Here is a 15,640-nt window from a genome sequence, read left to right as displayed (position 1 = left end):
AGTTATTAATAACATAATTAACAAAAAAAAAAGTTAAATGGGTTTCAATTCCTTTTCTCAAATTAAAAAATTAGTATTATTATATAATTAACGCATTATTTGTATGGCTGACCACTTGCCCTTCATTCACAGAAGTTATTTCTTCTAATTATATCTGGATTATTCAATAAAAAATGTATAGTTAAGGCATGCATCTATATATCTAGATTTGATACGTATTGTGTTATATAGTACCGACCAAGCACGCTTGATCATAGCACTAGAGATTAATTAGCTTTGTTGGATGATGTATTGTAGTCAACATCATCATAGAAAATATAACCTCTGCTAGCTTTTAGTTATTTCAACAAATTAATGCTTTGTAACGTTCTCTCTTTCTTTCTTTGTTTTTTACAACACATTTTTCGTGTGGTCTATTGATCTGTCCTTATCATTCTTCGACTTACTTTAACATTTGTTTGGAACTACAACTCAAGTCTCAAGATTAAATTAGCTGTTAAAACCAGAAGCCTAGACTCCATCCAACAAGAGTCTAATTTCCAATAAAGATCGGAAAATAGCTAACCATCCCTTCGGCCAAGCCAAGGCCTGCATACAACATTGAGCGTTACATGTCATCCAGATAGGCAATTCACAACACAAACACATAGTGGGAATAATCAGACATTGCGGCAAAAGGGTTTCCTTAGAAAGAGCTTCTTCCCTTCACGTAACCATTAAAGAAATAAATCACTTAACCTCAACACAATTAGCTCAAGACATTAACAACCAAAGCTCAACGCTAAAAACACGTAACAGAAGCCGTATAAACTCCCTCAGCTCAGTTTACAACAACCATGTCACCACCTTAATTAACACCCTTTCGATCGACAGACAGCATAGCCACACTTTACTCCAATTAATCTAATTACTACTATATTTTGCTAACCAGTAGCAAAGGGCAAAAAGAAAAGATTGGAAGGTCAGAAGCCAGGAAACACCCTATTGCCAAGGAGCACAAGTCAACCCAAACAGCTAGCAAGGAAAAAATGTAGAAGCCAAAGAGAATGAGCTTTTGTTGAGGGCTAATTAATGAAACCAACAACCCTAACAAAAAGCATAAACCAGTCACGAAAGGAGCATCAGCATACCTTATGTACTACTTTTGTTCTTGTACCCTTGACTTTGCAAAACCCAACAGGCCGCACCCTAGCTAAAGGCTAAACCAAACGACCATATTCCAGCTTAATAACTGGCTTAAAAGAAAGCAAGCATACCAAGTAAACTATCAGCGTTGGTATTAGCTTCCCTGTCGACACGAACCACTTGCCACTTTTTCACCTTTAGCTTAAGGGTTCATAGTTGGTTGTTAGCATTTAGAGACCATGGGATTTTTTGTCGGATTATTGCACCAAGTCACGGTATTGATTGAATCACTCTCCAACATTAAAGCATGGGAGGTGTACCGAATAGATTCCAAAAAAATACTACTGACTTCTCTAACGGTAAAGAATTCAACATAATTAGAAAATACTGATAGATTTAAAAAACGTACTTAAAATCCTTCCGTTTCGTCACGAAAAACTCCATCAATCTTTATCAGACTAGCCAGACTTTCCAAAAACTGAGTCATATATACACATTGAATTTCACCCATCTAGTTAGGGGTCTACTCTAAACCAAGTCTGTTCTTTCGGTTTTAGGGGCAGCCTTAATCTCCACATAGTGCGGTGATAAAAAAAATTATCCACAGATGATACCTAGTCTGACTATTTCGCCTTACACCACCACTCTACCTGAATGTGGACAAAATTGAAAAGCTATGTCAGTTCAAGCTCTTCGCCATTGAATAACATCATGTGTTCCTGAAAAACCAAATTGACCACACAATCACAAAGAACAGCATCCTAACATCTATTAGTCGATAGAGTGTTTTGCCATTGTCTTGGTTCCAAAAACAATAGACAGCTCAGCTCGATTGGAACACAACAGCCCTCTTTCACAAGCTCCTTTTTCACTGCAATTTTTTATTTTAAGTTCTTTCTAACAAAACATCCCTACTTTTGGTGTGTGTATGTGGTGGAGTTGGGGGGGCAACACCTAACCATGTGCGTTGCTAAACAGGATTCGAGGGAGGGAGAGAAAGTTTTGGCATACTTACAAAACGAGCTTATCGAGAATATGCCACTGAGTGAACTTTTCCGTATAAGCTTGTCGGGATCGTTCATGTTTAGGTAGGTCTTACTTAAGAGTGTGAACAAATCATGAATTTCTCAGTTAAAGGTCCGCCTTTTTAAAGCGGATATGCCAAGTCCAAGTATTCCAGTTCCAAGAACCAAAGTATTAAGATAAACCTTTTTTTATCGGAGGAAAGAGCTAAGATCCAATGAAAATTAACTTTGAGGACGACAACCTCGATCCATTTTGCCGTAATGGTCATTTTCTCGTGGCCTGGAAGAAAGAAGAACCCTGTAGAGCATTGAGCAAAGTATTCGTTCGAGGAGGATAGAGGGAGGGAGGGTGATGTTTCTCCATACTTAAATGATTCCTATTCTCGACAAAGGATAATAATCTTTGGATATTCCGCCCTTATTTTGCCATAATAGGTTTGATTCCAAATCTCCATAGCCATTTGATTAAAAAGCTTAATTAGAATTAGCCACAATGGTAGGAAGCCTTCCCCTTCACCTTGCAGGTCCGAGGTTGAGGGTTGAGTCACGGCATGTCCCATTGGTGACTTGGGTGTGTGCCCCACAACATATTGCATGTTTGGGTTTGCTTAGAGGCGAAGGCTGAGAACTCTTGGGATCAATAATTCTCAGTACAATTGCTCGGGTGAGATAGGATCTAGATCTTTAAATCAAAAGATATATTTGGGTTATTTTAAGGTACAAGTCATTTCAGATTGGATTTATTTTAAAATCAAAGTCATTTGCGTTTGAATAATTTTAAGTTTAAATTATTGACATTTTAAAACGAAATTGAAAGAATTTGTCAGAGATTTTTTTTGTCAACAAGCTAAATAGGCTTGGTTGCTGGCTTATGTATAAAAAGTTATAGGTCAGACACTCCATGACGCATGGGCAGGCATCATATCAGCTTTGAAGTCAGTCTGATATATCGAGTGATCATTGGTAATTCGAAAACGCACTGAGCCATGCACCGCGAGGTGAGGCCTCCATTGCCATGGTTATCATTTATGTTTAGTGATGACAGTAAAGACTCCAATACCATAGGTAGGCCACATCCATAAATGGCTTCATGCCTTTCCTCTGTTCAATTGTTCACTTCCTTTCCAAGGATAAAACTTCATCAAGGTGAATTATTTTCCCTTATAACTTGTATATATTATTTTCTTTACCGTAGGAGGAAAAATTAGAGTCTCTCCAGTACTTAGTTCAGTACTATGTACGTGACAACTATTTAAACTCAAATCTTAATTTCATAAAAAAAGTAAGGAATTGTAACTATAAAAATAGAAAATATTGAAAGCATTTAATTTTAAATTACTATCGAAATACAGTTTTACAATCTAATCGTGCAGTATCAAACTTCTTAAATCGAATATTATAAGTAAATTTTGAGTGTAAATAACGAATGATGTGATTGATATTAGTATCCTATGTTGGTCTAAGATTACATGGTGAAGCCATTAATTTGATTGGCTTGCTGTACGATTCTATTCGATTAAAAGAAGAATATTTCATATTATTGGTTAGCATATGAATAAGAGAGAGAAAAACCTTATGATACGTAGTATTTTCTAGTGTGCAACAACATGACATAAAGTACAAAACCACCGTCATGTAAAAAGTTAAGCTTCCATATGGGACGTTGGATTACGTTATACGTGAGCAACGGACAAAGAAAATGCTCCTTTTTCTTTCATCTAGGCTGCTAGAAAGTAGAAAGATCGAAAAGAAGTCATGTCTAAAGCATTAATTAATTGTGTGAATATAAAAAATATATATCATATAATTTGAAGGAAAAAAGCATATAATATCTCCACTAACAATAATATATCTAAGATCAACACGTGAAATAATTCAATTGATAAGTTCATTTATTTTCACAATAATGATTGACTTTAATCTTGAATATGTAATCGAAATAAAACACAATATAAGTACCAAGTAAACTCACATATCTCAAAATTTTACTTAAATGCTCACTCTTGAATCCAAAAAGTGTTAAGTCAATTAACCATTCCCCATGATGGCATAGATAACAGGCTATAGTTTTGGATTGTGTCTAATTCATAATTTTTCTAGTAGTGATAGAGAAGGAAAGTACATAATTCAAAAAACAAAAAAAAACAGCCAAGGGAAAAGTTTGGGCTGTGTATGTAGGGCAGTGACAATGAAATTTGATACGATATTTTCACAAGGTGAGCTCATATTGCTAGCTAGACAACCACTATGTATCAGATGCATAGATATTTCACAAAGAAAAAACTAATAATAAATACTGATAGTTGCAATTTAAAACATATTTCAAATTAAGAGGTAGACAAGAAAGAGAATTATTAAACGAACAGTTAATGTCCACAATGGAAATGGTTGGTCGCCGGCGTGAAACAAGAGGGTCACTCAAGTTGGAAATGGAGTAATTGGAAAATAGTTCGAAAATGAAAGATATGCTCACTAATTAATTAAGGTAGTAATTGATTGACCGACTTCTTTTCTTTTTTATTTTCATCAAAATCATATAGTAATTCATAATAATCATAAGGTGATTCATAGCAGTGGAATGCTGGATTTGAGAGGAGGTTTTGGCCCCATTAGCATTATTTCTATATAGTCTCACCTGTCTTAATCACCGGCCACCGACCCAATTTTTACAGTCTCTCAATTAAGCCATGTGCTTTTGCCACATTATTTTTCAACTTGAAGGAAACATCATCCAAAAGGCATAATAATCTCTTTGGTAGGTACCAATTCTTCAACTAAGTTCTAAGGCTTCCTGGAAAGCTAAGATGTGGTCGATTTCCATTCCAACTTTTTTAAGGATGGTCAATACAATGGCCAATTAGGAACCTTGACAAATAAAAGGGTTGGTCACCTGTTAAAAATTTTAAAATATGTAGCATCTGAATATTTGGCTTAGGCTCAATATATATTTCATGTCCAAAGAATCGTGTTTAAATTTCTCCTCTTTTAAATAAAAAAATATAATATAATATTAATTTAAATTTAATTTAAAAATATATATAATATTTTATAAAAAGATTCATTTTATACTCACATAACATTAATACAATACTGAGTGGAGGGTGAAAAATATAATGATCATATCATCTTATCATATTTGTATTCATTATAATATTTTAACATGTCAAGTTAACATCACATAATATAGAACGATAAGTGATATTTTAATTAATAACAGTTAAATAATTTATAATTATAAGAACTTATTTAATTAAAAATATAAAAATATAATAAAAGAATAAGAATTTATTTAAATATTTTTAAATAGTTCATACTCCTTTTAAGATTTGATACTTGTTTTAAAACTTTAAGATAAAGAAAGTGTTCTTGAAATTAGAAGGTAATTATAAGCAGAAATTACAAAGTTTTTGATAAAGGCCAGAACAGAAAAAGCACACCAAATATGACAGAAAGTGAGAAAGTTGGTACCTGTCGGCACATACTGGATAAGTATATTTTCTACTCAAAAAAGACATTGTCTCTGAGAGCATAAAGATGAATCTGAAATGGACATGAGACATGCTATGATGGGGGCAAACATTTTCTTCAGGAAATATATGTGTTGCATGGATTGCATTGATGAATTAGAAGAAGGAATGTCACGTGCACTAGCCATAGACACACATATAGTTGAGTGCCCTTTCACCTTTTATCATATCTGTCCCGAACATCCACCTTTTTCTTTCCCCACAACTTAATTCTTGTTCACTACTTTAGAATATGCTCAAAGATATACATATCATCCCAAACAATATGTAACACGAATTAAATTAAACCTTCATGTTCATTATGTCTGCTCTTTCTTCTTTTTCTTCCACCACTTCCTTCTTGTTTTTTAGTGAAAGTTTGACTCAATATTTAATAAGATTTCACTGTATTCTTACTTTACCTTTTAATAATATATAAAAATTTTGGGAATAATTATCTTGTTTCCAGATTCATTTTTTTTATTTGGTTCAGTTTTTTCACTTAATTTAATTTATTTTATTCTTTTTCATTTATATAAAATTATTTCATTTTATTTATTTCTCTGGTTTTAAAATTTGTATTTTGTTTAATGAAGTTGAATTTTTTTTAATTAATTAAAAATAAATTAAAAGATTAACAAACCGTTTTGTTACATCTTTTTGAGTTTTAACTTTTCTTTACAACACTTTTCAAACAACTCTACTGAGATAACATTTTTGTACAATTAATCATTTCCCCTTTAAACTGAATTAAATTTTAAGGTACAAAAAGTCTTGAATACTCTCTTTATACCAAAATTGAAATTAGTCCACTTGCAACTTATAAATCATATTTCCTTAAAAGTTGCATTTTGATGTCTTTAAATTAGGCTTGTAATTGAAGTTTCTTGCAACTTACTCTTTTTGCTCTCTTTTCTTCCTTGCTTTTCATTTGAAAAAAAAAAAAGAAAAGGAAGAAGAGGATTTTGTTTTAATAAAAGTGAAAAAAGCAATTTGATTTTATGTATGGTGGGTTTTTTTTTTTTTACTGTTTTCCAACAGAAATACCCACTGCCTCAAAAGACAAGTACCAAATTCACTAGAAAACTTTATTCCTAGTTGTCATTAAATTTTTTAAGTACATAATTATTTAATTAATTATGATAAGTCAAGTTTTGGTCCTTAAAGTATAAGATGAATGTTGACCAGCGAAACAATATATCTGTTGAACTTTCTTCAACTACCCTTTCTATTATGGTCATTGGTTATTAATTTTACACTATAATATATCTCATGATAAAAATATTCTTCCAATGCAACTTACATGTTGAACAACATTCAACTATTAGTTAAATAAAAATAATAATAATACTAAATTTTAAGAAGCTAATTATGGACAGCTAACATAGCGCCTTTTTCCCACTGGATTGTGTGGGAGAGGGAATCCAAAACAGCATTCCTAATTTGGATTACATGAACCTTTCCACCTAATAATCCAATGCCAATTGTACTTTTCCCATTTCTAATTATAATTAGCAACAACCGCAGCCTCCCCTCTTCAATTTCTTTTTTAATGTAGTTAGTGTGCTTATCTAGTGTTAGATTTATATGAAGGGAAAGATTAAGAATTATTATTGTATAGACTAATGGTGTATTTAACAATATCATAAAATATATATGGCATTATTAATTAATTTTTTATTTTTTTATTTTATTGTAAATAAAATAAATAAATAAATATGTTTAACTAAATGGACAAGGTTATGAAATCTTTGTACTCCAGCATTATTAATCATTCAGTAGTAATCCTAACCAGGTTCAACCGGATACACCTTATGAGAGAATATCTAATATGACTGGGTTTCACATAGCACATTCTTCTCTTAAGCATTCATTTGCATCAATTTAAGTATTGAAAATCGGAACAAGACAACCAGGAAAAAGGATTTGATAATCAGTGGCTAATCGTACCCCTAGAAACCCATTAAAAAAATCACTGACCAATCAAAAACGTACTAAGTTTAATCCACCTTTGTTTAATTAAAGACTTGGTCTTAATCTTCCACAAAACAATCTTTACAATTCTTTTTACTTACTGAAAAATAATAGTAATAAAAAGGTCTCATCACTAACTAATTTCCCACATTGGAAACCCATCATTAGAAAACGGAGGTCCCACCAAGCTTCCCCAAAATGCGAGAAAAGTTAGAATACAGTTCAGAGTTGGTTAATTACGCTCCCCTCATCACACGTCAGCCTAAAAAGATTAGTAGCTTTACGAATTAAGACTTGTCAATATAGACTTGTCAATATTTTATTTAAGGTAAATGTAAGAGAGCCACTTATTCTATTATAATTATTATTAATGTATTAATTTTTGGTGCATTAAATAAAAATATTTTTTAAAATAAACTTTTAGTAATTTTTATATTTGTAAACATTCATTTGCGGAATCCTATAAACACCCTGGCCCCGCCACCGTGTCACCATCAAGCGGCACCCACGCCAAGTCCAACCTTCGCCGCTGTAAAACTCAATTCACACGCGAGCTACAGCCGATCCGCAAGCGACGTTATCATCGCCTTCTAAATAAATTAAACTAATTCTCGTCTGAACTCTTAATTAATTATACACTTATAATTAAGAAGCCAATTATTACCATTAACTGTCAAAAATCAAAGGGCGAATTGGGTAAAGTCGTCTTTTCAGTAACGGTCGCACTCGCAGTGCTTGATTTTATTTTATTTTAATTTATTTCTATTTTTATATTTTGCATTTCGGTTTGGTTACTGAGTTTTGGTTCTTGTTTGTAGCTTGGAGATTCGAACCGAAATCGTCACCATCGAAAGGATTGATTTTCAAAAGCGAACGCCAGAGAAAGAGAGTGAGAGAGAGCGTTTTAGATTGTCAGCTTTTAAAAACAGCAACGAAACTTCTACTTCTTCGTTACAGTCCGTTTCTTGTCTCTTTGCTTTGCTGCAACTTTTGCTTTCGTCGTTGATTCTCTCCTTTTTCTTGAAAGGTACTCTCTGCCTTCTCTTTCCTCAGTTTTGTACGTACATACGAACAAATATGCGACATATACGTATAACCGTAATGATGCTTCAATGTTTGAGTTTCAGATGAGTTGATTCATGTACGATAGAAAAACTGGTGGATTTTGTTGATCTCTTGAAACTTTTTTGTTTTTGTGATGTAAGTTAAAATAGTTTTGGTCTTTCATTTTCTTTAATTATATTTTTGTTTGCTAGGCGATGGATTTTTGTGTAGCATTGGTAAATAAATTTAGAAAGATTTGTAGTCGTTGTAAATGAGTAGAGAAGAAAGTGAGCTAAAGGATGAGGTAGTGTTTTAAAATTTTGTGCTTGGAGTTGGTTTTTATTTGTTTTCTTATGTAGTTATTGAATCGGGAATTTAAAAGCTTCATTTTTGTGAAAATTTAATTAATTTAATTTTTTCTACTGTTATTTTTGTATGTAGATGATTTTAGAGTGTGATTTCCATATAAAATTTACTTTACTCTGTTAGAGGCTTCAATTAAGCACTCGCTTACAGTTCTTTTGATTTTACAATGTGAATTCATCATGAAGTAGGAACTTTTTTCACCGTTTTACCTGTTGTATAATGTCTTCTTATGCTCTTGGAATAATTTGCTTTGCTACTAACGAATAGTCTGATTGTTTCTTTTATTCTTAGATCAAAGGAAGAAGAGTTTCGAAAGTGTTGTCATCAGAATCTTATAGTAAGATGTAATCTGTCCTCGAATGAGAACCTTGGAGTTGACATAATTTATCTTGTAAGAAACTGTAACCTTTTGGGGCATTATGCATGTCTGGTCCTGTGGCCACTGTTGAAAACGTGGAAGGAGCACTTTCTTGTGCAGAAAGAACAAAATCTCTTGATGCAATTACTGACATAGAAAACGGTTCTATACTAACTAATGGTGATGCTGTCCATAGTTCTGAGACTGCTGGATTTAGAGTTGGGGAACTCTTGCTTCCCAATGGGGACTCTTATTCTGGGTCATTGCTTGGCAATGTACCAGAAGGTCGAGGAAAGTATGTTTGGCAAGGTGGTTGTGTGTATGAGGGAGAGTGGAGCTGTGGGATGAGGCATGGGACTGGCAAAATACAATGGCCTACTGGAACTGTTTATGATGGTGAATTCTCAGGTGGTTATATGCATGGTACAGGGACATATATTGGCTCTAACAAATTGACTTATAAGGGGAGATGGAAGTTGAATCTCAAACATGGTTTAGGATATCAAGTTTATCCTAATGGAGATGTGTTTGAAGCCTCTTGGATCCAGGGAACAACAGAAGGTCCTGGAAAATATACTTGGGCCAATGGAAATGTTTATCTAGGGAATATGAAAGGTGGGAAAATGTCAGGCAAAGGGACTCTCACTTGGACAAATGGAGACACCTTTGAAGGAAGCTGGTTAAATGGAATGATGCATGGATTTGGAGTGTATACTTGGAGTGATGGTGGTTTCTATGTAGGAACTTGGACACGGGGTTTGAAAGATGGAAAAGGATCATTTTATCCAAAGAGCAGCCGGCTTCCTGCCCTTCAAGTAGTTTACCTCAATGCTCTCAGAAAAAGAGGATTGTTACCAGATTTGAGAAAGCAGGTCCATGCACATATCCACCATGCTTCTTCTATAGACATGGGAAGCATCAAGGTTGGTGGCAACCGGGTATCCCATCGTAATTCCAATAAGCTCTCAGAAGGAAACTTATTAAATCTTGAGCAGTCTCGCAACAGAAATGTTTCCCTGGAAAGACGTTGGAGTCTAGAGGTATCTATAGAAAAAGTGATTGGGCACGATTCATCATTCGAGTTATCTGATTCTTTTACAGAAGGGGGAGAAAAGGGGAGCGAAACAAATGCACCAATCTTAGAACGTGAATACATGCAAGGAGTCTTAATTAGTGAGCTTGTATTAAATAATAGTTTTTCACCATCATCCAGAAGAGCAAAACGGAGACAAAAAAAGTTAGCAAAAGATATTAAGAGGCCTGGTGAAACAATCATTAAAGGCCATAGAAGTTATGATTTAATGCTCAGTTTGCAGCTTGGAATCAGGTTGGTCCTTTGTTTTAACTTTTATGCTTAGTTACCCTTTTCCTTGTATTAGACAATTATGGCTCTTGATTTTGTCATTTGTTTACTGTGCTAAAATTTATTACTGGTTTTGCAATCATCATGTGATAATGAATTCTATTCTCTCTGGTGCCCGTTGTATAGTTTGTTCAGACTGGAGTTTGAACAGCTGTTGTAATTTAATGTCCTTATAGATGTTAATAAAAAAACTAGAAGAGATGTGTGAAGTGGTTCAATGAATGAGTATAAACTAAGAATCTAAATGGCCTTCTCTGTTCAGGATAATAGATTAACTATTTATGTGTGCTTGTGAATCAGTAGCAGCTACTACATAAAAATTTTTCTTAATAGTAATTTAAAATTTCTGTATCCTTTATAAAGAATGCACGGAAAGATACATTACATTTATCATGGTGGAGAATCAATATCTGGAATTCACTTAATTTGCAATCACGTTGTTTTGGAAAATCTATTGCTGAATATGAGCTAGATGTGGCCAGATACACTGTGGGGAAAATTACACCTGTACAGAGAAGAGAAGTTAGAGCATCAGACTTTGGCCCCCGAGCAAGCTTTTGGATGAACTTTCCTAAAGAAGGGTCACAATTGACACCACCCCATCAATCAGAAGATTTTAAGTGGAAAGATTACTGCCCAATGGTTTTCAGGTTAGAGATACCTCCATTTTGTTAAAATATGGAGAATTTGTGTGTGCACTCATTATATTTTTTCTTATGTAGTCACTGGGAATTTCTCAGATCTTCAGAATTTTAATGAGCTCCTATGGTTCAGTTTGAAAGTTTGGTCTATCTGCAACTTAGATTACATGTCCTTTTAGAAATCAAACCTTTCTAGTGGCATATTTCTTTTAAAAAGAAAGTGTTTTAAATTTTAATTGTTTTTATTCTTAAAAAGAATATATTTTGATAGACCGTAAAATTGATGATAATTTTGGGGTGAATGACATTTTGGTCAGATGTATGTCCTGCCAAATGAGAGACATATTATGTGGAGAGGCAGACTCTTGTAGAGATTTACTAGTATTAAGTTTTTCCTGCACTTTGATGTTTATAAATAGTAATAGTCTTATTTGCAAGATATGTAGAGCTTTTGAAATCCTATATGCTAGTGTCAGTCCATTACTTAAAAGCTGAACATACTATGTTACAGGAGTGCCACTTTACATCTATCTATGATTTTTTCAGTTTTATTCTTTTGGCACCCTATACAAGCTGCATCTTTGGGTATTATGTGATGCACTGGTATTCTTTAGAAAGTTCTCTATTAAATGAATACATTTTCAGAAAGTAAAAATTGCCTGCAACTTTGTTCTTTCATTTTGTTTTTTTAACTTATCTTGTGTGGATATTGTACTACTTTTGTTTCCCATGTGACATGTACAAAACTCACTGCAGAAATTTAAGGGAGATGTTCAAAATTGATGCTGCTGACTACATGATGTCCATTTGCGGAAATGATGCTCTCAGAGAACTTTCTTCTCCTGGGAAAAGTGGTAGTATCTTTTTTCTGTCTCAAGATGACCGTTTCATGATTAAGACACTCCGGAAATCCGAAGTAAAGGTTTGCAATCTCCATTTTTACCTTGTTTATTTATATTTTCTGGGAACTAGCTCGAGTAAATACTATAATGCTCACTGGTTGCTCTAACTCGTAACTGTGCATGTCAATTCTGCAATAGACATTTGTCACAGTATGCAACTCTTTACTTTTCAAGCTCCTTTATTAAAAAGCAATACCTTACTGCAATGTATTGGCAATGTCATTCTGTCTCTGTTTCTAGTTCCTCTTCTGTCGCTCGTTTTTCCCTGGTCATTGCAGGTTTTATTAACTGAGTTCTTGCTTATAGGTTCTTCTAAGAATGCTTCCGAACTATCATCATCATGTGAGGTCATATGAGAACACACTCATAACAAAATTCTTTGGTCTTCACAGAATCAAACCATCAAGTGGTCAAAAGGTAATAAGCACAGTACAGTTCTTTCCTATGCAAGAGGGCTTTTTACCTCAATCCATACACTTTAATAAGGTGGTTTCACTGAATCCACTTGAATAAAATTATTGTTAGGTACTTTGACTAGGGACTATGTTTTACATTGCTTATTTCATGGTAGGTAATGAAAGGTTCCTTCAAGATTGCGGAATGCCTTTTGATCATGAGAAGCTAACAACCATAAACTGTATCCTTCTTGCAGTTTCGCTTTGTAGTGATGGGAAATATGTTCTGCACTGAGTTAAGGATTCATAGAAGATTTGACTTGAAAGGATCATCCCTAGGGCGTTCCGCGGACAATGTTGAAATTGATGAGAACACAACACTTAAAGATTTGGATCTCAACTACTGCTTTTATTTGGAACCTTCTTGGCAAGAGGCTTTATTAAGGTAACTGATGGATTTGTAGCTTTTATGTCAATACTATCCTACTTTTTGAAGTTGACATATTCTTGGTGTATCACTTGGTGATGTGAATTGTTCATTTCATGTGAGTAATGTTACTATTAATCCTTTTTTAGTAAAATATTTTTGCAATAATTTCTTTATTAGTCCAAGAGTTGGTTTACCTTCCAGTTCTGAGAACATAAATGGACAGTTTTCAAGATACAAAATTGTTTCTTTTCTACCCTACTGAAAGAGCATTGCTATATAATTTGTTTACCTTCAGAGCATGATTTTATCACACTTACATATATTTTTATGCAGGCAAATAGAGATTGACAGTAAATTTTTGGAAGCACAACGCATTATGGACTATAGCCTTTTGCTTGGTGTGCATTACCGAGCACCTCAGCATTTGAGGTCTCTCATGTCCTACAACACAGCAGATGGATTGGGAAGTGTTGCAGAGGAAGGTGGGCATTATGAAAATTTGATCTTCTATTGGTAGTATTTTCTAGCTTCTTCAATCTGGTTGACATAGTATACTGTCTTTTCTGTTTATTTTTTTGAACAGGATTTTAAGATTTAAAATTCTTTTAAGCATTATTGGGATCAGGTGACTAAGAGTGGCAGAGTCTGCAAAGAGAGAATAATTACATACTGACAAATTGAATTACAATTTATTGAAGATATAGTTTATTACACTACAAATTTAAAAAAAAAAAAACCGATGAGACCGCAATTTTTCCCAAAATCATTTACATACATGACAATGGGTATGCTATCAGTTTACCTCTGATAGAACCCAGAATAAAGAGGTTAGATAAGTACCCTACTAAGGACATATTTGAAACAACAAACTACATCAAATAAGACATGAGGTTGATACCAAATCAACTCCTTACTATTTTGACCTTAATAGCTTTTGGGTACTTTAAGATGGTGCGTAGTATCATTGGCCAGTGATAGAACCAGATATATGTTATGCATGGTAGGTAGTTCACACCTGTGGAATCTGGTCTATGCAATCAAAATTATCTGATCCAACTTCTTGGATGCCTACGACTTTTGCATCATCCTGAAGGACAGCAGACTGATTCCAAAATCCCTTGGTGTTCATATTTCAGAAGAGGATGAAATCTCCAACTACCCACAAGGCCTTGTATTGGTCCCCCGTGGGACAGATGACAATAGTGTTGTTGCGGGTTCTCATATACGGGGTAGACGTTTGCGAGCATCAGCTGCAGGTGACGAGGAAGTAGATCTCCTTCTCCCTGGTACAGCAAGGTATGATATCTTATCACCTCATGATGGTGTTGTTCCATTCTTGCAATGTCGGAAGGCCAAGAATAAGTTTCTTTATTGTTGCCTTGGTAGATTTGGGTATTTGATTTGTATAATCCCTGCTGGGAGGGATCATAGAAACAGAAAAAAGCTGGGATAGTACAGATATGTAGTTAGTTACGTCTAGAAATGTTGGAAAAGCTGAAAAATAAATCTGTTGCCTATTGCTATAGCTATGAAAAGGTTCTTTTGTGCTCTGTTTTTTGTAGAAGCAATCTTTTCTGAAGTCTAAACTAAGAGACAAGGGATTGAAAGTGATGCAAATATTTATGCATAAATTGGCTATCTATTAAGTTCTCTTGCAGTGAATGAATTTTGATTTTTAATCAATTTTTTTTTTTTGGGGGGTGGGGGGGATAATTTTTAATTCTTTATCACTTGTTGAACAGACTCCAAATCCAGCTAGGTGTGAACATGCCAGCAAGGGCTGAGCAGATTCCAGGAAAAGAAGAAAACACATTCCATGAAGCATATGACGTTGTTCTGTATCTTGGTATCATCGACATTTTGCAAGAATATAACATGACTAAGAAGATTGAACATGCCTATAAATCTCTTCAGTTTGATTCTGTATCCATATCTGCTGTGGACCCCACATTTTATTCGCAACGCTTCTTGAACTTTATTCAGAAGGTATTTCCCCCAAATTCCACTGAGAATTGACTTGAGCTTTGGGTCCCTATTGTGCCCCTCTTGTGAGTTCTCGAAAGATGGCAAATGTTCCCAATGCTGTGAGTGGGAATGCTGAAATACTTGTTGGAGATGGTGATGTCCAGTGATGTAAAGTACTTGTAAAGATGTGCTTGTAGGGGCCGATTTTAATCTTCGTGTATTATAGTGAGTTATAGTTCCCTGCTATTGTTTTCTTCTGTTTTATGACACCATCGGAGCATATGTTGCCGGTTCCTGTTCTGTTTCTGTTCTCTTCTTTGCACCTTAAATAAGTTTCTTTTTCTTCTTTTTGGTATACATCCGTTTTAAGTTGATTACAATAAACAAGTTGAGTTTTCAAAGAAATTGAAAGTAGTTTTTAAGGACATTTATCAACTTTCTAACTTGCTCCTGGCTATAGGGCATGTGTGAGCAAGAGTCAAAAGGAGCAATTAACCATTTTGAGCATGAATAAAACTACCTGTTAGACTTTCAACTTCATCTCTC

General features: G+C 34.2%; 1 protein-coding gene across 3 annotated transcripts; it reads left to right on the top strand.

Moving 5' to 3' along the window:
• Positions 8,404-15,444, top strand: LOC18598063 (phosphatidylinositol 4-phosphate 5-kinase 9). Of its 3 annotated transcripts, XM_018121936.1 has the most exons (10): positions 8,410-8,657; positions 8,758-8,830; positions 9,332-10,725; positions 11,244-11,411; positions 12,159-12,324; positions 12,611-12,721; positions 12,957-13,144; positions 13,463-13,611; positions 14,266-14,425; positions 14,872-15,444. In XM_018121936.1, exons 3-10 carry the CDS (start codon positions 9,464-9,466, stop codon positions 15,143-15,145), a joined length of 2,478 nt encoding a protein of 825 aa, XP_017977425.1. In that variant the 5' UTR covers positions 8,410-8,657; positions 8,758-8,830; positions 9,332-9,463; the 3' UTR covers positions 15,146-15,444. The 3 variants fall into 3 exon arrangements, with proteins under 3 accessions (XP_007027476.2, XP_007027479.2, XP_017977425.1); XM_007027414.2 differs by lacking the exon at positions 8,758-8,830 and having other exon boundaries at positions 8,404-8,657; XM_007027417.2 differs by lacking the exons at positions 8,758-8,830; positions 14,266-14,425; positions 14,872-15,444 and adding an exon at positions 14,134-14,259 and having other exon boundaries at positions 8,404-8,657.

The sequence above is a fragment of the Theobroma cacao genome, chromosome 5 (genome assembly GCF_000208745.1).
Source record: "Theobroma cacao cultivar B97-61/B2 chromosome 5, Criollo_cocoa_genome_V2, whole genome shotgun sequence".
Taxonomy (NCBI): domain Eukaryota; kingdom Viridiplantae; phylum Streptophyta; class Magnoliopsida; order Malvales; family Malvaceae; genus Theobroma; species Theobroma cacao.
This window is presented reverse-complemented; position numbering and strand designations above follow the sequence as displayed.